The following is a 24,099-nucleotide window of genomic DNA, read 5'->3' as shown; positions in this document are numbered from 1 at the left end:
GCTGGCTCCTGAGGAGTGTGGGATCCCTTACCCTATAAGTTTTACCATAGGTTTGAAGCTGGGAGGAGCTGTGATGGTCCCAGCCAAAGCCCCATGCTTGTGAGGGAGCCCCAGGCCTGGTTCATGTCACCATGTCAGCTCACCAAACCCTAAGTCCCACCCTGTGCCAGCTGCATGTGAAAGGTTAAAGACTGATCGAAAACCTCATGGTTTCTTTTTCTTTTTTTTTTTTACTAGTTTAGCCATTTTCCCTCCTGCCATGTAAATGCAATTACAAGCAAGTAAAAAGTCTCTCCTCAAGTCGGCTGCGCTGCCTTTTAATTCTGCGTGAAAACCCAACTGCTGCCTGTACCCTGCACAGCAGGTTGTTAAAAAAGCAAGCCCAGGTGGGCGAAATTGCCAATCTGAATCCTTCTTTATTTCAGTTTCTTTCAATTAGTGGGCTTATCCAAAAAATACATTGCAAGCTCCAACCAGCTCTCCCCAGCAGCGTTTCTCAGTGCAGCTACAGCGGTGTGCCCTCAGTGTCCATGCGCCAGCCTCAGCTTGAGCTTGGCGGCAGGCCATGCTCCTGCTGCTGGCCAGCCCAGTGTTAGCAGGCCCCAGCTCCCATGCGCTTCTCCCTCCCCAGCCTCAGGTCCAGCTCTCGCAGCTGCTTCAGGAAGCCGGAGTTGGGACAGATCCCTCTGTGGGAGCGCACGGCCTGAATCGCATCGGCAAGGGACATGTCCTCACAGATCATTAGGAAGGCGAGGACAAGAGTTGCAGATCGACTGATTCCCATCGCGCAGTGGACCAGCACTTTGCCTGTGGAAAGGAGAGCGGGGCTTTTAACGGCTGGGGATAATGCATAAATGTATCATAGCGTTCGTGATTGCACTGCAAGTTTTGGGCTTAGCCCTCTGCCTGGTGGCATGTGGAGATGGCAGAGGAAAGCGCCCAGAGCTTTGCAGCCTGCTTCAGTGGCACTTAGGTCAACAGTGTGAGCAGTGGGGCTATGCAAATGCCCCCTTTCCTCTGCGTGGTGTGCCCCTGGCCCCTGTGCCCAGCCTGGTGTCCCTGCTTGACCACCCCTTGTTTTGGGAGCGACATACTAGCTGGTGAAGCTTCAAGCGAGACAAAAATATCCTTGTTGGGTGACAACATTAGATCCAGCCAAATACCTCAAACCGATTGCCCCCATCTCCCTTGGTGTTAATTCTGGGTACTTTGTGCACAGCTTTTCATCTTAAATCCCATTTTGTTTGTGACAGAGGACTTATTTAGCAAGTGCTCTGGTTCTGACTAATGATGATCACATAGCCACATGCTCACAGAGTGCGAGCATGTGTTGTAAAAACCCGCTCTGGCCAGCAGGTTCAGAGAGGTGTTGATTCTGCAGTGTGTGCGACACTGCCACCCTTCATTATCCTGGCATGAGAAATCTGAGCTCAGCCCTAAAGATAGACATGTCTTCAGCAGAAATAAAGAGACAAATATAGTCTCTAAGGAAGCAGTGAAAACAGCTTTAGTGACAGCAGAGGTGGACTGGGCATTGAAACCTTTTGGGGAATGATGAAGTCTTCTAATGTAATGTAAATTCTGCAGAATTAGAAGATCAAGTGATTTTTGTTTGCATTTTCCCATTCAGATAGAGGTTTCCAGAATGTATTCATCTTCTTTACAACAACCTGACATCATTGTTCAAGTTAAAGTACATCTCTCTCTCGCTTCTATTAACCAAATGGGCATTTTTAGAAGTAAAGTTTTGTGGGAATGAGGGGAAATGCTTTGCACTCTTGCTGAAAGATGATGCTAATCTATATTTTTCTCTAGATGTTATTTTCAATGTGCTGCACTATCACTAGCCTTCCCAGCAATCGTATGGGACATGTATGCTATGTTATCTTCTCCAGAAGAAGCACTTCAGACCAAAATAACTCAGGTCTGAGAATTTCAGAAGATATAAAAGAGTCAGGAGCACAGCTTCTCTTTGGGAGATATTGGAAATAGGGCTAAGTCCAACAGGACTTTGGGAAAATCCGTGCTTAAGTAGTTTGCAGGTCTGGCTGGAAAGTAGTGGCAGTGACTGGGAAGTCACTGGAAGTCTTCTGCCTTGGAGTGTGCTCGGCCCCACCTACAGTCTGGATCTGAAAACTTAGCAGAGCACATGTACAGATGCTGCCACTGAAGGTTGTCCAGTGTGTTTTTGTTGAGGACACAGGGAGCATAACAAATTCCAGGGACCAGCTCGTACAGCCTGGCTTTGCTCTCTGCTGGTTTAAGTCCTAACTGTGTGTGAGGCGAGGAAGTGGGGTGTAAGAGCACATATAAATTTTCTTCCCTGCTTGTCTAGATTGTCTGCACTTCAGAAGTGTCCTCCTCGCTGAGCAGCTTGTTTTAAAAGATGTTTGGACTCTCGATGAGACAAGCTGTAACTATTGACCTCAGGCCCAGTCTCCGTGGCTCTCCAGTGTGCTGGCTCCCATGAGGGTGCAGGTATATTGCCTTTTTTACATGTGCAATATCTATTCCACATTGTTAGCCTTTGTTTCACCACACAGGGAGGTTATGAGAAATGCTGGTACACTGACAATAAAATGACTGTTTGTTGCAGATAAATCAGTCATGTGAAATGATTTAATTAATGTAAAATTGCTCTAATGAAAGCAGATTTGAATTTACTATGTGATTATTTGTAGCAAACAAATTGAATGTTAAAGTTGAGTCGGGAAACAAAAGCTGTGTTGCTATTTAGTTCTGTTTACAGGCTCAGAGCCCTGTCCCTGTGCTGTACGTGAGTTAAATGGCACTCTGAACCACCATAATACACGGTGCCTGAGCAATGCCCGAGGCACGTCTGGCTGCAGCCATCTCGACACCGGAGCACTGTGTGAGCCTCCTGCAGGAGGCAGCTGCCTGCGCTGTCCCAGCACCAGGCTGGTCTCCTGGGTGGCTGCTGGAGCAGGGCCTGGAAAGCAGTGCTGGGAGCAACTGTGAGCAGCCTTTACAATGGCCATTGTGATGCCTGTCCCTGTCGTGGGGTGGGCAGGGAGGTTATAACCAGATCTTCTGCCCCACAGAATCTATGCCACAAGCTGAGGTCCTCCAGCTTTGCCTCCCCAGCCTTTGTTTTGCACATAGAGTGCTAAGAGAAGTTGGACCAATCCCACATGAGAGGGCCATGTTGCAACCTTGTCTCAGTGAGCTTGTAACAGAATCCCTTAGGAATAGTGGGATTAACTGAGGAGAAGAGGGGGTACTTCTAGTTTCCAGGATTCTTAAATCTTGCAGTCCTTATTTGAAATGTTGCACCGTGCATCTCAAGCTACTCTTTGCAGAGGCAGACAATGGCTGTCATCTGGCTGGGATTTGTGCAGAACAATAACACTTGGTTTTTAACAACGGATTATGGATATTGTATCCAGCTCATGCCTGCTGTAACTCTGCTGACATCAAAGGGTTTGCAGTAGGGATAAAGTTTGCACATTCAACTTTGTTGGCCAAATTCAAGTTGGGAAATTCAATGTACTTGAACAAATTAGCCATTAAAACGCATAATATCTTATTGTTCTACTGCTACTCATCATTAACTGAGCTAAATGTCCTGAACTAGCCCTTGCTTCCTTGCAGGATGGATATGATTTAGCTCCAGACCAGGTTCCAGCTCTATCACCCCGGGTGCGCGCCCCAGCTGCCCTCACCCCATTGGGCCCAGCAGAGCCGTGCTGCCTACTTGCAGCTCTTCCTGCTCCACCACAGTTCCCTCATCTCTTGCTACATTTTGCCACCATGCTGTAGCCAGGAGCATGACCAATTGTCTGGTTCTTGATTTATCAAGCACCTGTGGCTGCGAACGGGAAGGAGTCTGAGGGAGCTGTAAGTGGCAGTGTGCCCCTTCTGCCCAGGCCTGGTAGAACAGGTAGGGGCACCTGCTGGGGGCAGCAGCAGCATGAAATGATACCTGTGGCACCCCTATGGCAGAGTCAAGAGTCAAGCCTTTTCTCCTCAGTTAAGCTTTTTTCCTAACCAACGAACAACAACAGCAATAAAAAAGGAGAAGGAGTTGGGCTCTTAGTTAGCTCCAGTGATGTGGAAGAAGGGAAATGCCCTGGAGAGACTTTACCATTCTAGTAAGTTAATGGATGGCTTTAACCTGCCCATTTTAAACATGTTTGGAGGGCAAGAAAATGAGGAGCTTGGGAATTCTGCTTGGGAATCTTTCTCTCTGTGCATTGCTAGTGTGATAGCTGTCGTGGCGTGCCTTCATCTCTGTGCTTAATTCGCTTTTCCTTCCCCTTTTGCTTGACTGTGTCAAACTGCTGATTTATGCTCAGGCTTAGCTGCACTCCCAAAAAATGCTAACTGCCCAGGTGCCTGTGCAAAGGGGCAAGGCGGATACTGGTATCACCAAGGACCTGTCTAGTTAAGATAGAAATCTGGAATAAATAGGTAGCAGTCTTAAATGACTTCTCAGTCAACCAGAAGTACCTCATTACATCCTGAACTGCATATGAACAGGCCGTTGTCACCTGGCATAATTTTTTGTTCAGCATCGCTGCTTACAATAAATGCAGCTTTTTTTTCTTCTTCTAAATGATGTGAATAACAATCCTCTCCCTGTCTCATCCCTTCACAGGTCATGGGTATTTAGCTGCTAAATTTCTGTACCTCAGGAAATTATGCTTTTAGAACATCTTGTTTATATATTTTCCAAACTGTTGCGCTTTCCTTGAAATGATGAATGTCAGCAACAGCTGGACTGTAGATGATTGAATTTCACCTTGTCTCTATTCCCAGAACCCTGCTTCCATATGGAGTTCAGTAGAGCAGTATCTAAAAATGCAGGAGTAGGGATAAATAGGCACTCCAGAGATGATGAGTTCATTGTGTTTGCCTTGAGCACTAACTTGTTCTGATAACTTCTAGCATTTGGGTATGCAGAACACTGCTTTTGTTTGCTTTTGTGGCCACCATGATTCATCTGTTGTTTTCTGTCTTTTGTCAGTCCATTTGGAATTTTTTTTTTTATCTCATTTTGCACACAAATGAAGAGATTTTGGATCTTACTTTTCCCTGGAGCACCACCAATAATGACTTCACTTGTAAATAGTATATGCTGTAATAGGCATGGGTGCAGATCCAAGTTTCCCAAGTACATTAGTGGTTTTGAAATCTAAAAGCCCTCAATTTCACAAAGGCAAATGCTTTCTATTGGGATGGATTGTGGCCTCCAAGCAGCAGTAAACTCCTGTGTCTAGCATAGCACTCGGTTCTGTTACCATGTCTTCCTTTCCCAGTTTGTACAACGTAGGTCTCTAGATGTGTAGATCAGATCTACTCACTCACCAAGCTGGGTGGTTAATATTATAGGGCACTCATTGGTATTTCATCAAAATAGCCTGCTGTGTGCATAACTAACTGTTCTCTTAATAAATCACTTTTCAGTGGGCAGCTGCATTTTTGTGGTACAGAGGTGACTTGCTACTGTGAAGACTTGTCCTTTACGTTCACGGTTCCCACCAGCTTCAGGCCTCTGGCACTGTACCTGGACAGTGTTGAGCAAGCCCAAGGATTTTTCCACTTATCTTCCTATCTGCAGGTTACTTCCTAGCAACAGTGTGGTGTTATCTCCTGACTGGTGCTGTTGCTTAGGGGCACGCTTCTACTAATTTGCTTCCTAGCATGTTCTTCCCTCTTTTGTGCTCATAGGAATTCTGCAGATCGTTAGCATTACAATATTTTTACCCAGTTCCAGCTTTTATTTTAAAATGAATCAGTAATTTGGCAAGATCATGTGTATGCATCTCCTCCCAGAGCTCAGGACATCCATATGTGGGTAGTAAATGCCTGCTAATCTGTTGTCTTTTTCTGATAGAGATGTTGAATAGCATGAGACACATGAAAAACCCCTCTGAAAGCTCATTCAGTGCACTCTTCCCTGTTTTATCTTCACTGAAAAAAAACATCTGTTCAACTGTATTTTAGCATTTTCTATCTTCGTGTGCAAATACAAAGACATAACACATAAGCTGTCAGAAGCTTACACCAATATGCAGTTTTTGAAACAAGCAAACAAATCAATGCGAAACCCACCCATATGACAGCCTGCCCTCCAGCCTTAGAGGACTTGCATGGCGCAGGGCAAGGCTGTACCAGGAGCTGTTATCAGGCTGTGGTGAGCAGTGTGTCCTGTAGGACAGCACAGAGGCAGTGGCAGCTGCTGCCCTGGGGCAGCTCAGAGTGACTGAGTGGCTCTCAGCTGTGCCCACATTCCTATGCTCTGGGTCTGATGAAGTGCTCTACTTCAAAGCGCAGCCTGGGCTTCCTACCCCAAATCCCCATAGAACTTGGGAGGAATTCTGGCAGAACTAATTTATTCCTGAGCAGGCATCTCTAAAAGAAGAGTATGAGAGCAGTACTAGAGGACTAGAAATAAACTACCAGAGCAGTGTGACTTTATTTCTATTCTTCCCCGTATGGGGTAGTGATTTCAGTAACAAGCTACATATTTTCTCTTTACAACTAGCGTCATCAACTTCGCAAGACTTGCTGTGGGAGTCTGGGAGGCAGGCATGACACTGCTTGGTTTGTGTTTGCTTGTTTTAGGGTTCTTACCCCCACCTGCAAGTGGTTATTTTATGCTGAGCACTACTTGTTAACTCGCCCAACTTGGTCAAGCAGCACCAAGAAGCGTGCTGAAGGTATGTCATACGCACAGATAGTATGGTTACCTCTTGGGGAATTCAGTGCGGCTCTTATGTATCGAGCAACTGGGTAGAAGTAAATGCTGAGATCGAAGTTTGGGCTGTCCTCTGCTTCTACTCCATAGTAATCCACAAGAAGGTCTTTGTAGAACTTGGGCCCAGTGTCGATGTGGAAGCGCCCTGCAGCAGCATTCACAACGTGGGAGATGCCCATTCTGCTCAGCTGTGCTTTGTCACGAGCAATGTACCTGGAGGAAGAAAAGTGTTTTTCGTCCTCCTTCTGCATTATGGTGCAGCATAAAACATGCAGCTGCTGGTGCAGTTTGTTAGAAAGTCATACAGGCTTTTTTTTTTTCTGACGGGATGATTGAAGTGTTTACAAAAGTGTTTCTCTCTTTAAAAAGAGTGGATGATTTAGGCAGGGAGGGGGTGGGGACTAAGAGTTTCATCAGCACCTTCAACCCTTCCCTCTCTTACAGGTCTCCCACATAAAGGTTTGGCCAGACTTCATCCACATGCCCCATGGGGGGTGCACGTGTCCAGAGCAGGCGCTGCAGCTCCTCCAGGGGTGGGGTGTCCCCCCTCTGCCCTGCCCGCGAGATGCTTGAGGCTCTTCTTATTGTGGGACGCAGCAGGTCCCTGCCACACAGTGAGTCCCGGGCCATCCTGAAAGATGGAAGACAAAGAGTTACCACCAGCCAGACATTTCTGAGGTAGTGCTCTCTTGTTCTCCACTTACCCCCTCACCAAATTTGCCTTGGGTTGCAATGATGGGCTCTTTGGGTTTGGAAATTGCCTCTTTCTTCCATGTTGCTAGATTTATCATAGCAGAGGCCACAGCTGGTCTTTGCGAATGTTGTTGTATTCTAAACAATGACAGTTCAGTGGCTCACATACCCCCACATTGGGGTTCAGACAATGCCTTTGCAGCATATTCTTCTAAAACAAAGTTTTATGTCATTATGGTAAATTGGAAGCTAAAGCTTTTGCAAACTACTATGCTCAGGGCCTCAGTGGGCTTATTTTGGCCTGACTACTCAACTCTTTTTTTTTTTTCCTTTTTTTTTTTTTTTCAGATGTGTCAAACAGTTCATTAAAACCTCATGATGATATTTTTGAAGGTTTTTTCTTTCGTGGTCATATAAACTTGCCCACTTCCTATTTGGAATTCTAGATGCTGCTGTTACCACAGCAGTACAGCCCAGTTTTTGATACGGCAGCATGAGATTTCCCCTGCTTTTAATGGAAAGAGGGAATGCTATGGAAAACGTTTTGTGTAAGAGTAGCTACTCAGCAGGAAAAGACAAAAAGTTACCAATTTGATATGCTGTGCTTTTCCTCCAACCATGCAACTAGAAATTGCTTATATATACTTTATCTGATTTGTCTTTTATAATTTGCTTAACCAGCTGAACTGAATTGAATGGAATTGGTCATGCAAGATCTCGCTCACTAGCTAACTCTGAATTGTCTGCTTCAACGCAAGAAACTCTGTAATGAGTATTTTGGTTATTACCAATGGTACTTGTGAGCCACACTTGCCTTCTTGATGACAAATGCTCATAGTAGAAAAAGTCTGCATGAGTAAGTTATAGTAATTCTTGCTGCTGTTCATATAGGCGTTCATGTATATTTTTTAATAGGTTGTTTCATTTTCATTCCTCTGTTTTCTGCCCTCTCCAATAACTCCCATTTCTAATCTTGGAAGATCTCCTTCAGTCCTTTACTTACATGGAGAAACTTAATCTTTTCTTTCTTTTTTTTGTGTTTATTTTTTAGAAATCAATCTGTCTTTGGAATTGTTCTATTTCCATGTGGTACTCTTCCTTTGAAATAGTAGTTCCTTGTGTTTGCTGCAGATTTTAACTGTTTGGGAGGATTTTAGAAGAGAATAGAAACTGTATTTTTACAGTTTCTATATTTTTCTGTTTTAAGAAATTGTCTTAAAAAGAACATTTTTATGTTCTAAAAATTAGTCAAGCATCCATATTACAGAGGTACTACAAAGTCTGTCAGCTCAGGCAGCTTTAGACCAGGAGCATTTGTCTAGACTTGGATGAAGTTGTAGTCAGTGAGTCAAAATCATGTTCTGCCACTGAATATCCTTTGTGTAGATTAGACGGTTTGGGGTAAAACATTCCCAGACAGCAAACCTGAGACCTTCCATCTTTCTACTGAACAGTTCCATCGTGCATATAGGCTGCATTCATGTTTAAGCACACCTATTATTGAGAACTTCTTTCCAAACAATGCTAGCTGTGGTGAAATATTTTCCTGGTTTCCCACTAAGGCTCATTCACTAGCCCTAAGTACAGCTTTTTTTGTGATGTTATTTGATCACATCTGCCTTTACACACACAAAGACAATGGATGTCAGGGGGAAGTTCTTTACAGAGAGAGTGGTAAGGTGCTGGATCAGGCTGCTCAGAGACGCTGTGGATGCTCCATCCCTGAGGTGTTCAAGACGAAGTTGGATGGGGCCCTGGGCCCATCTAGTCTAGTATTAGATATGAAGGTCTAGTATTAGATATGAAGGTTGGTGGCCCTGCCTGCGGCAGGGGGATTGGAAGTTGGTGATCCTTGGGGTCCCTCCCAGCCCAAGCCATTCTATGATTCTATGAAAGGCAGAGAGAGGCAGAAGGCTAGCTTGCTTTTTGCTGAAGGAGAAATGGGACAACCAAATCCCTGTTCCCAGGGGCAAAAGAGGGAAGCAGTAACAGCGTTGGGCCACCAAATGCTGACTGGAAGCCACCCATCCACTGTGCACTTGGGGTGATTTGCCTTGCAAATCCACTGTCAAGGAGGCACCCTGTTATTTCAGTACACCTTCTTCTGCCACCCTCACAGTCTGCCTTGTCCTCTTAAATACAGTAAGTTTTCACTAAATAACAGTGTTCCCAGGATGGTCTCCTATTGTTTGTATTACAAAGAACTCCACTCCAGAATGTGCTCCCCTCCTAAAATGTGCGTATCTCCTCCAGTGTCAGCTTTTACTGTGAAAACAAAAGCAGATGTTCTTGCCCTTTTCAGATGGCTTTATGCAAGGCGAAGCATGAAGGCATTCCCATGCTGGAACAGACATTCCCCATCAATTCTGATAGCTGCTTTGGCACTGGGCACCCTGATGCCTCTGTGCCAGCTGTGCCCTGGCCTGCTGCTGGTCATCTCAGACACCTGTGTGACTCTTTTGCTCCTGCACAGGAGGTCTACAGCCGGAATAGGACTTGTATTTCCTGTGTCCTGACCACAGGGCCATCTGCCAGTTCATTAAATGCTTTCAAGAATAACAGCCTCCTCCAATCCTTCCCACCTCATAATATCTGCAACAAATGTTCCCCCTTTTTTGATGTGTCTCTTTTCTTGCACTGTGGCTAATGACCACTCTAGGGCACTTCTCACTCCCTGTAAAGTTGCTTTCAACTGTTTCATTTTTTGTTTCTTATTTACTGCTGCTTGTTATCCATTCCCCTTGCCCTCTCCACTGTATAAATACCTTGATTTTCATGTTACCTGGCCTCAGAGGACTGGAGGCTGCAGTCAGCCCCACTTTCCTAAGCCTCCCACGAGCAGAGAATGACAGGGCACTGCCCCAGAGTCCTAGTAACGTCATGGTGTTAGCACAGCCCTTACAAGAACTGTGCTTTCCAGATCCATAAGCCCATCCTTGTAACATCCCAGGGGGACAGCTCTGGAGTACAGCAAACCTTAGGAAACCTGTTCTGCCGGAGATGTTAAAAAAAAGTAGTCTTTCTAGAAGCGAACATAACTGTGTAGACTTGGGAAAGGAAGCAGCATGTGCTTCACTTACTGTATGGAGTCTGAAAGCTGTACAATAATGGTTTTCATTGTAAGGTGGGCATGCTGCTTTGGAATTGTGCTAGGTTGACTTCCAGCTTGTGCTCACATTAATCTTTTATTCTAGCTAAGGAATTTACTCTTGTTGATACACCAACATGAACAGCAGAAGTTGTGTATGAAACTTATTCCTTTTGCAATCTGGTCACGTTTGTTCAACTGGAGAACAGAATCAGTTCATGTAAACTTTATGTCCAATAAAAGCTGAGAACTAGAGTTCAAATTTCAAATGTGAAATAATTGGAACTAACAGGCTGTGAATGATTCAAAAGCAGAGAAGTCTCTGTAGGACTATTCAGTTAATATGCTGAATAATGAATGCACTGGAAAAAAAAATCATAGCTTTCCAGAGAAAATTTACAGACAGGAAAACAAGGCCTTTTTTTTGTTTGTTTGTTTTGTTTTTTTGGAATAAGTGACTGCTCAGTTCAGTTCTAGCATCAGACCAACATTTTAAGGCACTAATCTTATACATGCAACTGTAATTTACTGAAATGCACATATTTAAAGAAAACAATGATATGAATAAAATTGTGTAATGTTTTCTAAGGAGCATGAATAGATTAAAACAAATGAGTATGAAAGGAAAATGATTATATGTAATAATGTGGTTCTTCATTTTAAAAATCTGTTTAATGATTCTCAGCTCAATTTCTCTGTATTCCTTTTTGTAGAGGATTTGTTTCTGTGAAGTGTTGCATGGATGAGCAATACAGTTTTAAAATGCCTGTTTCTGAATGATAATCCCATGAAATGTTCCTGATCTTTGCCCTACTAGTGTTGTATTGCAGTAATTATTCAATTACAGAGGAGAAATTTTACCATTATATTTAGATTAATTTTGAATTGGTTTGTACTACAACTGTAATTTTAGCTGAACTGTGTAATAGAATTTCCTTAATTATGAATAAGAGGAGAATTGCAATCAGAGGCTTATCACAAAGTAAAGGTCATTTGGATGATCTAGTGACCTAGATGTGAGCCATTCATGTCACCTTGCCATGCCCCTATCTGTAAGCCCTTATCTGAATACCACTGGCAGCTTTGCCACAGCAGGACCAAGAGAACAGCCAGGTCAACAGTTGTTTATGCTGTGTGGTTGATGTATATGAAAAATCCCAGGAAGAAGATAAAAGTGGTCCTATTAGGTTAGAGAAAGTATCTCTGCTGCCTCTTTAGGCTTCCTCTCTTTCCCTCAGTGGCTGCCTCTTTTGGTTGCATATATTCTGGATGTTTTTGTTGGTTCTTGATTAATTCACTGACTGCAGCCTTCTCTATAACTCAATTGGTGGCATTCAGTGCCATGCTCAGGAGAGGGCCTTTAGAGACTGATCCCTCAAAAGGTGTCTCAGTCCTTGGAAATGTTTCACCTTTATACAATTTTCCAGTACCAGAGTATTTAATAAGAACAAACTCAAATGCCAGTGCAATTTGACCATTTGGCAGTACATTGGTACGGGGTCAAGATGAGAGGATGATGTGAAGGCTGAGCTGGGGCAACATGAAACTCTGCAGCATGATGCTATGGAAAGTTGGGCAGGAAAAACAACTCTCGTGTCTAGGATGTTTAACTGGTATACTAGTAGAAAGCCCTCATATCTTTTGTTTTCCCTTCCATTTTTCCAGTGCCAAGATAAAGGAGGTATCTTAGTACTACATAAGAATGTCAGTGCTCATGTTTCAATGGTGTATGCAGTATTTTAATCATCCTAGTCATTGTACTGGCTTTTGTGTGTGGGTAAAACGTAGCTGTTCTCCCCTAGCTTTAGTAGAAATATTTTTACATTTTTAAATCCTGAGAACCAAGTGCTTTACATCCTGCTTTTTCTCAAACTGGTATGTGCTGTAACCTTGTCATCTCCGAAGATATCAGCGTCTGCACTTCAGATAGAGTGATTTGTGATGGTAAAAGACCAGCGAGAAGCCCAGGGCTTGGCCAAAGCAGGTCATGTCAAGTTCATGCCTATCGTGTATTCAAAAGCCATAAATGTTTCTCAGAAAGCCTATCCCTTGGAAAGATTCCTCCAAGATAACATATGTTTGAGAAGGGGTTTTGTGTTGCTGCATCTCTGCACAAATGACAAGTATTACTGTCATCATTCTTTCTTCCTTGGTGTTTAACCCCATAGTCTCGCTGGAGTCATAATTTATCAATTGCTAGGAGCACTATGGGATATAGATGGTATGAATCAAATACAGCAATGACTGAGATAGAGCTGGCTGGACTTGAAAGCTGTGATAGAGGCAGTTTCCAGAGAAGCTCAGGGTATTTGCAATGCCAACTGTTTGTAAGAAAATCTCTCCAGCAGCTGGAGGATGTAATCTGAACAGCACTTCCAAATTTAGTAGAGGCTTCCAGGCTGACAACTTTCACCCAGCTATACACTGAGGGGTAGGCCACCACTTGCCTTGGTGTGACTTAGCAAATCCATTTGGATGCTTTGCCCTCAGTGGACCATGCAGAGCCTGTGTCAAGGAGCAGACTTGCTAAGTTGATCACAAGAAAAATGAAAACAACCACTTGCTTCTCCTCTCAGTAGCACTGGTACCAAAGCCCTAGTCCTGACTACAGAGGAATTATGACACCTCTTCTTTTTCCAAGTAGGACTTTTCTCTGTGTGACATCCAGGGAAATCAAAAATGTTATTTCTGATACAAAGCACTACTGAAATGTAAGGAAGAAGTTAATCAACCCATTCTGATTCTCATATATGTTGATTTTACCACAACTTCCACTGATGGTATGGGTAGCCAGGCCTCAGAAGCCTCAAAAATGTCTGTCTCATTTTTAAGTAGCAAGCCTGTGGGCCAACCAGCAGGGCTCAGACCTGCTGCTCTTGGCAGTGTCAGGATGCACAGCAGTGCTGAGGCCTTGGGACAGGGTGGCCTCATTCTCTCCTATGACTGGAGAGTCATAGTATAAAATATTCTCTTGTCATCAGCTGATTAGTACGCTTGTATTTACCAGCCACGTGTATGGCTTCTGACAGTGGCTTAGACAGGAGCAGTCACCCTTTCACAGGCAGCAGTATTTGCACCAAGTATGTAAAGCCTGCTCACCTATTGGTTTTTGCTAGTTTTTCTGCATCTCGTGTATGCGTTTTCTTTATTCTTTAGCCACAGGAAATCATCTCGATAGAGATATTGCCCACACTGCAGCTTTGACTGGGTAAAAGAGAAATGAGAAATACGGGCAGCTAAATAGATTTTCCCTGACTCACCCCTTGCTCACTGAATGGAAAGCCAAGGACTTTCTGGACACAGTTGCATTCTTGTAATATAAATGGGATTTTAACAATGCCTCTGAGTCAGGACAGAGACAAAGGTGCACTTATGGAGTGTGCTTCACAGGAACTGGTGGTGGTGGTGGATCAGTGATACCACCAGCAGGACTGTACAGAACAAAGGAAGGATCTCGTCCACCCCAAGTTCAGTGAGAAAGATCTGGAGAAACAAAGCTTGGAACAATCCCACTGATACCAACGGATCTGAGCAGTCTTGTAAGGCAGCCCCAGTATGGACCCCATATGGTTCCAAAACTGTATTGCTCTGGGGTAAAAATGAGAGACGTATCTGCTGGGTAGGCGCTGAGTTAAGATAGATGCGAGAGGAAAGTGAACAGAGCCTATGAGACAGGGACACACCTGGAGAAGCAAGCTTTTTTTGTGCAAGCCATCCCTCTGGGATGGGGTTTATCCTCTGCTGCTTAGTAATTTGAGGAAAAAATAGCTTAAGAAAATTCTTCTGTATTTGTTGTGACTTTGTTGGTCCTACTTCACTGTAAAGAATGACCATGGAGAAGCTGGCAGAAAGTGTGCACGCAAAAATCAATTTCCCCTGGCTTCTTCACTACTGAAGCCTGGATATATTTTGTTGTTGAATTGGACCCTTTATTTACTAGTTACAAATTTTATGTGCCATTTTAATAGTGCGCATTTTAACTATTTAAAGCTGCACATTAAACAAGCCCAGACAGTGTGTTAACAATCTGCATGTTACGATATATTTTTTTGTAACTGCTTGTTATAGCATCAACTATTAAGGATTTATTACTAGTGCATTTTAGGTGGTGCTTTAAGTCATTTAATTACAGCCATCTAGCAATCGTTACATAAATATGCATCAAGAGCAAGAACTCCAGTGTAAGGCGACCCAAAGGGCTTTTACCTGCCAAGACCAGGGTTCAGGCCCTCAGGTGGCAATGATGTCACCAACACGTGCAGGGAAACACAAACATTTAAAGCTGTGCAGGGAGCTATGTTCCTCCCTGCTCTAGGTGTTCATGAAGTCGTCAGCTGGAGCAAGAGCTCTGCAGACCTCTAAGGACCTGAGCTTAGCTGTTGGCAAGCAAGCAAAGGAAAGCCAGTTTCCCTCCAGGCTGAGTCCCAGCAAAGATGTGGGGATTTTGGCTGTGAGCACAGAAGTTGAGCTACAAAATGGGCCCTGTGGAGCCCCTTGGTACTCCTGATGCTCTCAGTGCCAAATGCATCCCTATATCTATTAACTCAAGCTGATCTCATAGACAATTGGCCATGTTGCATCTGATTCAAAGACAGCAGCAAAAGGCAGGTCCAAAATGCATCTGCCACTTCTATATGCCATTGGTCGCTGCAGCAGCATGGTCTTATCTGAGTGGCTCTTCAGTTTTCTGCCGGGCTACTTCAGTTCTTCCTGTGTAAGACTGGCTTTTCTGTGCAGAAAGGCTGTGAAATTACAGTATCTGTATTGCCTCCAGCAATGACTTGTCTGTGATGAAAACAGTTATACTTAGAATGAGTAAATGATTTTATATTGGTGATGCTAGTGGGTTTGTGTGTTTGTTTGTTTGTTTGTTTTCCTGGGGGCACCATGAGATTACGAAAAAATCTGAAGGATTAAACGTTTCTGAAACAAAGACTAGCAAGTTGATGCAGGTTGGGAATGAGGAGTAAAGTGCACCATTTTGTTTTCTTCTTGGATCTGCTAATAGCCAGCCGGGTTGTCTGGCTGACCCCTGTGTTCAAAGCCATCACTCTTCCTCAACAACACAAACCTTGCTTGCTTTTTCATGACTTCAAGTAATGCTCTATCAATATTTGCAGCCCGTATCTGCAGAGAGCACATGGTGCTCTTGTTACTTCATGGTGTTAGTACAGCACGACCCTGCAGAGCGGTACAAGCTTAGTTTTGCTCACAGATTGCCTGAAATCTTCCAAGTCTGTTTCCCTGCAACAGTGTATTAGAGGCTCGTGGTTGTTGTGCTGCCTTTCAGCTTCAGTGCTGGGGATGTGTGGGAAGCAGAGCCTGGCCATGCTGCACGCTGCAGGGTGAATTCCTGTGGCTGTTTGGGGTGAAGCCATCGCTGCCATACAGGCCTGCAGCTGCCCTCATGTGCTTTGTGAGGGTTGTTGGTCAGGACACTGCACTGCAAGCTGAACTCAGCAAGAGGAGGCCACAGAAGGGTTGGTTGCTGGGCACACTGTGTCTGGTTTCACAAAAGAAGGAAAAAAGATCACTTGAGTATAGTTTTCAGTCCCTCATCCATGGTTTTATGCATCTGTGGATTCACTTCCTGTTGCTTGTTCTTAATGTAGTCTGAACTAATTTTCTTCGGTCATCTCTGGTATCCAAAATTGTCTGGGACAGAAGTCATGTTCATTTCTTGCTTCAGCAGCAGCTGCTCAGAGAGCAAGGACTTCTTGTGCAGAGCCTTGCACAGGCTCCAGTTGCAATGCAGTCCCTTCAGCCAGTGTCCTGTGTCCCCACCGAAGTTTAGCAGGCTACATCTGAAGGTGAATGAGGCTACTGTGACAATAACTAATGTGGCAGTGTCTTCCAGCCCAGCATTAGAAACATCAGGCTTCAGAATTCAAAGAATTCCATTACAAATGAATGGTTTCTGCCCCAAGGATTTAAGCAAAAGGATGGCACAATGCAAAGCCCTTCTCCCCTGTGACTAGCTCTGGTTTGTCCTTCTATCTTAAAAACAATATATTGCTTTTTTGGGTCTTTTCTTTTTGGGGGCATTGACAGCTTCACTGCTCTTTGTTCTTGTCCTGTGGTCTCTACCATCACCATGAAGAAGTTGGTGCTACCCGCTTGCAGGAGACAGCTGATGCATAGCAGGAGGGCCTAACAGCGTGGTAGGAAGGAAGATGGGAAACAGCAGGAGGTAAGTTCTCATGGTTCCCTGGTGTTTCTTGAGCATTGCAATGCATTTAATAGTTATCACAGTGAGCCCATGAGGAAGACACTGCTGTTTCCACCACACAGGTTGAGATGGTAAAGAAGAGTTGTGTTTTCCTACATCTCTCCACAGGCCTGAATTAGGAGGAAGGCCAGGGGCAGAATAGTGACGAGCACTTGTAGTGATAGCTGAACCTGGGGAAAGAGTCACTCACAGGTCTAATTTGGGTCAAAATCACTGCCCCCTTCTGCTGAGTCAAAGGCAACTTATACTGAGGTGAAAGTCATGATCAAGTTTGGCCTTGACTGGGATTTCCTTCCAAAACTTATGCTAGAGAATAGTTTTCCAGGAAGGCTGCAGCAGATTTTGGTTTTGGCACTCAAAATAGCTTCTGGAACATGCAAAATTAAACCAAGGACAGAGAAACCTTATAACACCACATGCTACTCTTGATACCTTTCTTTAAGTATTTGGAAAGATCTTCTTCAGCAATACCCTAAAAACCAGCATGAGTCCTTATTAAATGCAGTGGTGTCACAGCTTAAAAGCAATTGCAGTAATTGCTTCTTCATCTTTCCTTCTCTCACCCCAGTCTCTCTGATTTGAGGCTTTCTAGCTGTATGATAGCCGTGGCAGGACTCACAGAGGCTCAGAAGGCTAGTTCCAGAAGCCTGTATTTCTCACCAGTGTCTTCTGGCAGAAGGACAGACCACAGAGCTGATAGCAAGCTCCTGTTGCCCAGGTTTTTGGCTGGAGAACTAGGAAGGATAAACACCTCCTTAAGCACTGTAAGATAGAAATAGAAGAGAAAGGAATGGAAATCCTCTCATAATGCAAGGGCTAGAAGCAGTCCAGCTGTTTTGTTTTATTCCCACCGTGAGAGCTACGGTCAGTCCCAGTGCAAGCTTGGCCACCTGTCAAATCAGGTTTGTGAACTAAAGCTTATTGGACTTTGACACAGTCTTGTCTTGGAGCACACTGGTATGGATCAATAAAGGCTCCTCCTATAGCAGTGACACAACACGTATGCTATCCGCACGGTCCCAGATGCCCCTTGTAAATCATTAAAATACTGGCCAGTTCTAATCAGACCCTTTGGGGCATAACGTAATATACTATCGGAGAACTTGAAACAATAAATCAAGTTAGTACAGAGGTCAGTCTGAGAATGAACAGAGCTGAGGCTTGAGGGGTGATGTGCACGCAGTGTAAGAGATGCACCGGGAGGAGGTGAAATCCCAAGTCAGCTATGCAGATTGCTTTCTTCTCATTGTAAAATCTCACTACCTTTCTGCTGAAAGAAAAAATAATAGGATCTAATCACATCCTGTAACACAGCTGATTTGAGGTCTACAATTTCCCAGCAGTTGTGTTAGCTCTTGGGATCACAGGTATTTCTAATCATTTCTCCTTTAGGTTAACTCATACCATATTTCTAAAGCAACCAGCAGTTAAAAAATGTGACCTCTAAATGTCATAGATCACCTGCTGCAAAAATATCTGACTTTCCTCTAGAGCTGAAAACCATCTAATCGTTAGGAAAAAATAATTTGGATCCCATCAGAAAGCAGCTGCTGTGCCTGCACTCTTCAGTCTTGCTTGGGACACAACAGGCACCTTTGGGAAGGAGGTGTTGTCTTGCAGCGCCCCGGTGCTGGCAACTACTAACAGCCTGTGTGCTGCGGCACTGCTGCACAAACTCAAATGGTTGAGGCTTTCTTTTTGTTACAGATATTGTTACAGATACAGGTTGAGTCCCATCTGCATTTGTCATGTGTTTTCTGAGTCTGAAGACAACCTAAGTATGGGGTACGAGCAATTTCTGTGGCCAACATGAATGGCCACCATAAATGTCAACTGGCAACGAGTGATAGTGAAGGCTAACATTTCTGGTGCGTCTGCATGTCCCTTTTTGTTTCTTAACTTACATTTAGAAGACAAATACTGAGTAATTGTTTCTCATCTTACCTTAGGGCAAGGATAGCCTGTGATGCATACTGCATACGCTGAGGCTATATAATTCTCAGCACCGCTGTTTAATTTCCCGTGCCTTCTGCTGCACTTTTCCATCAAACCTCTCTATGCTTAGCCTAAATTGGGTGGAGTATTTTTAGAATCCATACAGAAAAATAGCTTGGCACCTGAGTTTTACCCATGGAGCTGTCTTTTTGGTAGTGGCCTGTGGGAAAGGTGTCGGATGCCCCTGCTATGGTAGCCTCCTTTTGGACCTGGAGGCCAGAAAAGGACTTTGCTTTAATCCTGTCAAAGCTGCTGTTATCCAGGTACAGGTTTTGCTGTGGGAGATGTGAGTCAAGTGATCTCTTTGAGGTTTGTGCTGGTGCATCTCAAAGAAAGCTCAGCTGAAAGGTTTGGAAGCAGTGCCAGGAGCTGATCTCAGACCTTGTCCTCGGTAATGCAAGCCAGTAGCTCAGAAAGTAACCGTATCACAGTGGACAGAGCCACCACAAAGCACTGGTGTTAAATAAAAGACCTAGCAAAAACCAGGGCAGTAAATATTTGGTGGTGAAAAAAAGAGGAATTTGGCCTGCTTGAATGATGTACCAACACCTCTAAACTGGAAGAGTGCATGGGGCAAGGTGGCTTAATATTACATTTTATCTCTAATTAGGCCTAAAACAAGTTTGAATTTGTTTTAAGCCTGGTGGAGGAATAGTTGAAACGATGGAGATGCAATAATCAGTTTCATCAGAGGCGCAGCACAGCTTGGTGCAGGAACTTAATGAAGATTTGTTGGTCAACAGCAATCTCCCAACCCGCTTAATGTGCTCTCTATTTAATTTGCTCTGCTATTGTAGTAAATTTGAAGCCCCCAGGTCAGACTCAGCTTTCGTGGCTCTTGCAGTCTCTGCAGTGTCAGCAGGAAGCATGAACCAAAGACTTCAAGCCTGGGCTTGAGCGATGTATATTTCTCTTAATGAAACCCAAAGCCAGGTGAAATTTTTGGGAGAGAGGAAACAGGATATGGAGCCCCTTTGGGGGCTGGGAGGTGTTCATAACACTCTGAAACTTGGCCCACATTTCTGGTCTCCTCCCTTTCTGCTGCACAAAGGGTTTGTAGCTTTTTTAGATACACTTGGATCCATTGTGTGTTGTGAGAGAACCTGCTGGGAAATTTGGTGATTCCTGCTCACCAGAGCAAAGGAAATGTGTGTTTCTGCTTTGTGTTTTTAGGAGAGTAGGAAGATGAAATTCAAAATGAAGCAGAGCAGATGGGAATCTTTCAGAGACAGACACTGGGAAACGTTTAGACAAGCTTTGTCCCCAGTCCTTGAGCTCAGGATTTAGCAACTATACCATAGAGAGATTTAAGAAAGACAATGAAATGCATTTTGGCTTCAAATACAGTTCCTCCAGAATCCGATGAGAGTTGTGCACGTGAATCTGAAGCCAGAATATAGCCAGCAGTATGGGGAATAGATGTAATGTGAGAAACTCTCGTGCTATATTATTATAGTCTGAATTGTTTCCATCATTCTGGGTTAAGTAATTCCCCACTATCCATCTCTAAACTGTAAGCAGTAGAGCCTTGATGTGCCCCAGGGAGAGGAAGCAAACCAGTCTTTGAATCTTTACCCAACCTTACTGCTCATATTTTGCTTTCAGTGAATAACTGTTCAAATCCTTTAATATTTCATTCCCATAAAAATATATTTACCAGGGGTTTTTGTGGCAGCAGTAAGTCTGTGTTTATTATTTTAGGAACACCACATGACTGGCTTTAGAGAAAAGACGAGGTAGGAGCACAGAGTGCTGCAGTCTATCAGGGAACAGCATGTTTTCCACCTGTTGAGGCAGCAACCACAATAACAGATGCACATAATAATTACCTGTACCTCAAAGGCAGCACCACGTCCTGCACCTTCTGCTCCCCACCTAGCAGACAGCTTGATAACAGAATTACAAAAGAGGAGCAGCGAGAGAACGGAGTAGATAGCTCTTTGAGAAGAATGAAAGAGCAGTTCTTATTAAAGAGAAAACTGGAAGGTGGAAGATGAGAAGGAAAGATCTGAGGCACCATGAGGCTAAAAAAGAGTGGAGCTGAAAAACTCCAGGAGCCTGCCTTATTTTCAGAGCGGTGGTCAGGTTTTTGCAAATGCCTTTTTCAAGGCTGCTTTCATTTGTACTCCTATCATCAGGGATATTCTCTCCTGAGGGATAGGTGCCCCCCACATCTAACGGAGCCCAATCCTTCCCAGAGATGGGTGGCTCTGCAGTGGCAGGACAGGCTCATGCCTCCATAGGTAACGGCCTTGTCTCAGTAAGCGACAGGATGAGTGAGTATGACCCTATGCCAAGGCCCTGTTCCTCTCCCCATCCCTGTCAGCAGGCGCTGGGAGCACGCTGGAGCTCTGCTACCCCCGTTTGCCCTAGAGAGGCTGTGCAGACAAAGGGCAAGGACAGTGTGCGGAGCAGGGCTGCAGAGCAGGTGAGATACCTTTGTTCCTCACTGCTAACCTGCCGTGGGGTCTTGTGAGGCTCTTTGCCCCTGCTCTGGCTACTGCAGAGGAGGAGGTGGCATTCAGCTGGGTGAGGGATCCCTGAGCACATGAGCTTTGATGTGATTTGTACCGCAGCAGTCCTTTACAGGCAGAAAGGAAGAGATCCTTCCTTGCAGAGATTTGCAGAGGAAGAGAATGATCTCAGCCCCGATTTAATCTTGACAGAAGCAGATGATGAGAAGACTGTGTGCTGAGTTGGAGTTTTCCTTTGAATTCCTATGGTGTTGAAGGCAGAGTTATAAATAGACACAGTATCCTTTCTACCCTGGTACAATTCTGTCTCCAGCTCCCCATATAGACAGCAAGTCTGCTGGTAGGTATTTAGCAGGAATTAATTCAACCCAGTCTTCTCTTCTGTACTCTTTCACTCCAGGAATCCTGATGGCTGCCACAGCCATACAGACATATTTCCTCAATAAAAGTGTTCTGAGGAAGGCTGTTGATATTAAAAAAAAAAAAAAAAAAAAAACCATTTCTGCCTGAAAATTCTATCCTAGTTACTAATAATTCATAGAAGCCCCAAATGATAGAGAGTATATAAAAAATAAGAAACAAAAAGTCCCCTCTTGCCTCCCCCAGAGAAAAACGTCATCTTTTTGTTCCCCTCATGTTTTGTTTCTGAACAGCACAGCACTTTCTTCATAGTCTGTTCCACATTTTCTCCAGTGCAGCCGGTTGGCCAGTTCCTCCTTTCCCAAGGAAGACTCTTGTGGATATCAGTTGCACTTCAGTAGGAAACCCATCTACAGTGCTTCATGGCTATTAGATAGATCTTCAAGAAATTTAAATACAAGCTGGACCAGTGCTTATAACTAAAAGCAAAAAGCCCTGCATTTAAGCATCTTACTCAGTGCTGGTTTCTCACGCTGGGCCTCCATCAGGACAGCCACCTGGCATGTCACTAACCCCGGGGTGTAAGGCCAGCAGCAGTGACCCGGTCTCACCCCACCCCTCCCCGCTCGCTGCTGGTGGGGCCGAGGCCCGAGGCGTGCTGCTGGGTGCGTGGCAGGCTGGCAAACTGGCAAACAAGCTCACGGTACTTGCCTGGTCGTCGAAGCTCCTGCGCGGCCGTGCCTCAGCTTACCTTTGTGTGAGCAATGCCCCTAGCTCCCCTCCTACCGTAACAGTCACACAGCAGCCTCTCTGCCTTTGGTTTATTCAAAGTCTATTTTTAATTGTGTTAATTATAAACCATCTCATCCCCCACCCTCTTTGGACCCACAGGCATCAGCCGGAGGGAGGCAATGAGCGGGCAGCGCCGGACGCTGCGTGTTGGCAGCGCGGGGCGGTGGGCAGAGGGGCTCCGGCTGGGGCAAGCGGGGCAGCGCGACCGCGGGGCTTTCCTGCGCGTGGGTCGCGCCCGGGCCTCCCACGCAGGGCAGGGCGCCTGCGGCACGGCCGCTACTTCGCCCCCGGGTTTTCACCCACAGCCGGAACAAAGCGGTCGGGCAGGGGCCGTGGCTCGGTGCCTACCGCGGGGGTCGATGCCCGGCCGCTTGCAGCCGGGGGCGGCCGCTGCCGGGCGTCGCTCCGCCGCGCCGCTCCGAGGCCGCCACCTGGTGGCTGCAGGGGGGAGAGGGGACGCTGTGCTGTGCTGCTGGGGGCGTGCGTGGGGACGGGAGCTGGGCCGAGGAGGCTCTTATTCCTGGGGCGTCCTGATCTGCTGCCATTTTCATTTTATTTTACTTTATTTTACTGCTTGTTCTGCAGATTGAAGCCTTTTATTTCTTTCTTCTTTTTTTCCTTTTTTTTTTCTTTTTTTTCTTTTTTTTCTTTTTTCATTCTAAGCCAATTGGTAATGAAGATGTGCATATTGCCTTTGGTTTGGGTCTAAAGCGTGCTTTTAAGACGACCATCGCTACGTGCTGTGCTTGTGTTGCCCTGCAGAGCAGCCCTGCAGCCCATGGGCAGGTTTCTTTATGGAGGGAACTAAAGCCCCCTGCACTCACACTGTGAGACAGGGCCTCAGCACCAAGCTCCCTGCTCCAAGCTCTTGCTCCCATTGCGCAGTCTACATAGCAGATGTAGGTATGGCCAAAGAGAATTACAAAAGGTGCTGAGTAGCCCTTCACGGAGGCAGGAATCTGCCTTGCAAACAGCACTGGGAATGGGCAAGGCGGGTTTTTTCTCGTTGCTTTGCTGCTCTTTAGCAGCCGTCTCACCACGGTGGGCAGCATCCATGCCTCTGAGTTCCACAGTGTGGTAGCAGGAATGCAAACAGCTGCCATCCCCGAGCTGGCTTTGTGCTGCGAGTGTTTGTCCGCTGGGAACCGAGAGCCAGATGTGGCTCTCATAGTTTCCAGGCAGCGCTGATACATCAGATGACAGTAGCTATTGAGTGCTGCTATGGTGGCCCAGAGACACAGAGATGAAAGTCTGATGTCTGTCAGCACTTCCCTTGCCGTTCCTGTCTCCTTCAGTTTTCACTTGAGTCTTCTCATAAAAGCAAATGCCCCAGAACATGATGTTGCAATGCTAATGGCCTTATTTTTGAGAAAGAAAATCATGAGTTTTGTAATGTTGAACTGCCAGAGAGACTGGGGATCCATTGAGCTTTGTTGTCAAATGCCTTCATGCTCCCACTCCCACTGCCCATGCGGCTATTGGGAGCCCACCTTCCTTTTTCAAAAGCACGTTACACAGCACGCCCCGGATGAATTTCCTCAGGGAAGATGAACAGTATTTGAATGCCCTCTTAAAGAAAGATATTTTCATCAAGAAAAAGAGTCAAACCAATCTGATGAACAGGCAGTGGGAAATCGGTGTAGACTTGGAACTGTTTCTGTAAGAGTGGCTTGTACTGTACCCCTGCTGCTCTGCTTCTAAGCAGCCCCTTTGCCCCCAGCTCACAGGCTCCACCAGTTGTAAAAGC

The 24,099-nt window shown here is 45.2% G+C and overlaps 1 protein-coding gene and 1 long non-coding RNA gene across 8 annotated transcripts in view; one reads left to right on the top strand and one right to left on the bottom strand.

Moving 5' to 3' along the window:
* Window positions 1-24,099, top strand: part of LOC112532652 — a 63,190-nt gene that overhangs the window by 17,750 nt on the left and 21,341 nt on the right. For all 3 annotated transcript variants that reach the window (XR_006939561.1, XR_006939559.1, XR_006939560.1), the window contains exons 3-4: window positions 7,166-7,399; window positions 16,603-16,692. This is a non-coding gene — a long non-coding RNA (uncharacterized LOC112532652). The remainder of the gene's footprint in view (window positions 1-7,165; window positions 7,400-16,602; window positions 16,693-24,099) is intronic.
* Window positions 397-22,387, bottom strand: DUSP13 (dual specificity phosphatase 13). 5 transcript variants are annotated; one of them, XM_046943020.1, is made up of 5 exons: window positions 22,272-22,356; window positions 17,351-17,493; window positions 7,164-7,352; window positions 6,714-6,934; window positions 397-807 (listed from the first exon to the last, which is right to left on the bottom strand). In XM_046943020.1, exons 3-5 carry the CDS (start codon window positions 7,349-7,351, stop codon window positions 593-595), a joined length of 624 nt encoding a protein of 207 aa, XP_046798976.1. In that variant the 5' UTR covers window position 7,352; window positions 17,351-17,493; window positions 22,272-22,356; the 3' UTR covers window positions 397-592. The 5 variants fall into 5 exon arrangements, with proteins under 5 accessions (XP_046798976.1, XP_040558661.1, XP_046798977.1 ...); XM_040702727.2 differs by lacking the exon at window positions 17,351-17,493 and having other exon boundaries at window positions 22,312-22,387; XM_046943021.1 differs by having other exon boundaries at window positions 17,351-22,356.

Source organism: Gallus gallus, chromosome 6 (genome assembly GCF_016699485.2).
Source record: "Gallus gallus isolate bGalGal1 chromosome 6, bGalGal1.mat.broiler.GRCg7b, whole genome shotgun sequence".
In the NCBI taxonomy this organism is placed as follows: Eukaryota; Metazoa; Chordata; class Aves; order Galliformes; family Phasianidae; genus Gallus; species Gallus gallus.
Note: the sequence above shows the minus strand (reverse complement) of the source record. Positions and strands in the feature narration are given on the sequence as shown.

Excerpts from the sequence above, each read along its gene's own strand:
- DUSP13 (XM_040702727.2), bottom strand. The coding sequence starts at position 7,351 with ATGGCCCGGGACTCACTGTGTGGCAGGGACCTGCTGCGTCCCACAATA. Across the intron at positions 6,935-7,163 it reads AACCTTTATGTGGGAGACCT|GTACATTGCTCGTGACAAAG; the intron begins GTAAGAGAGGGA and ends TTCTTCCTCCAG. Across the intron at positions 808-6,713 it reads CGCACTGAATTCCCCAAGAG|GCAAAGTGCTGGTCCACTGC; the intron begins GTAACCATACTA and ends TCCTTTCCACAG.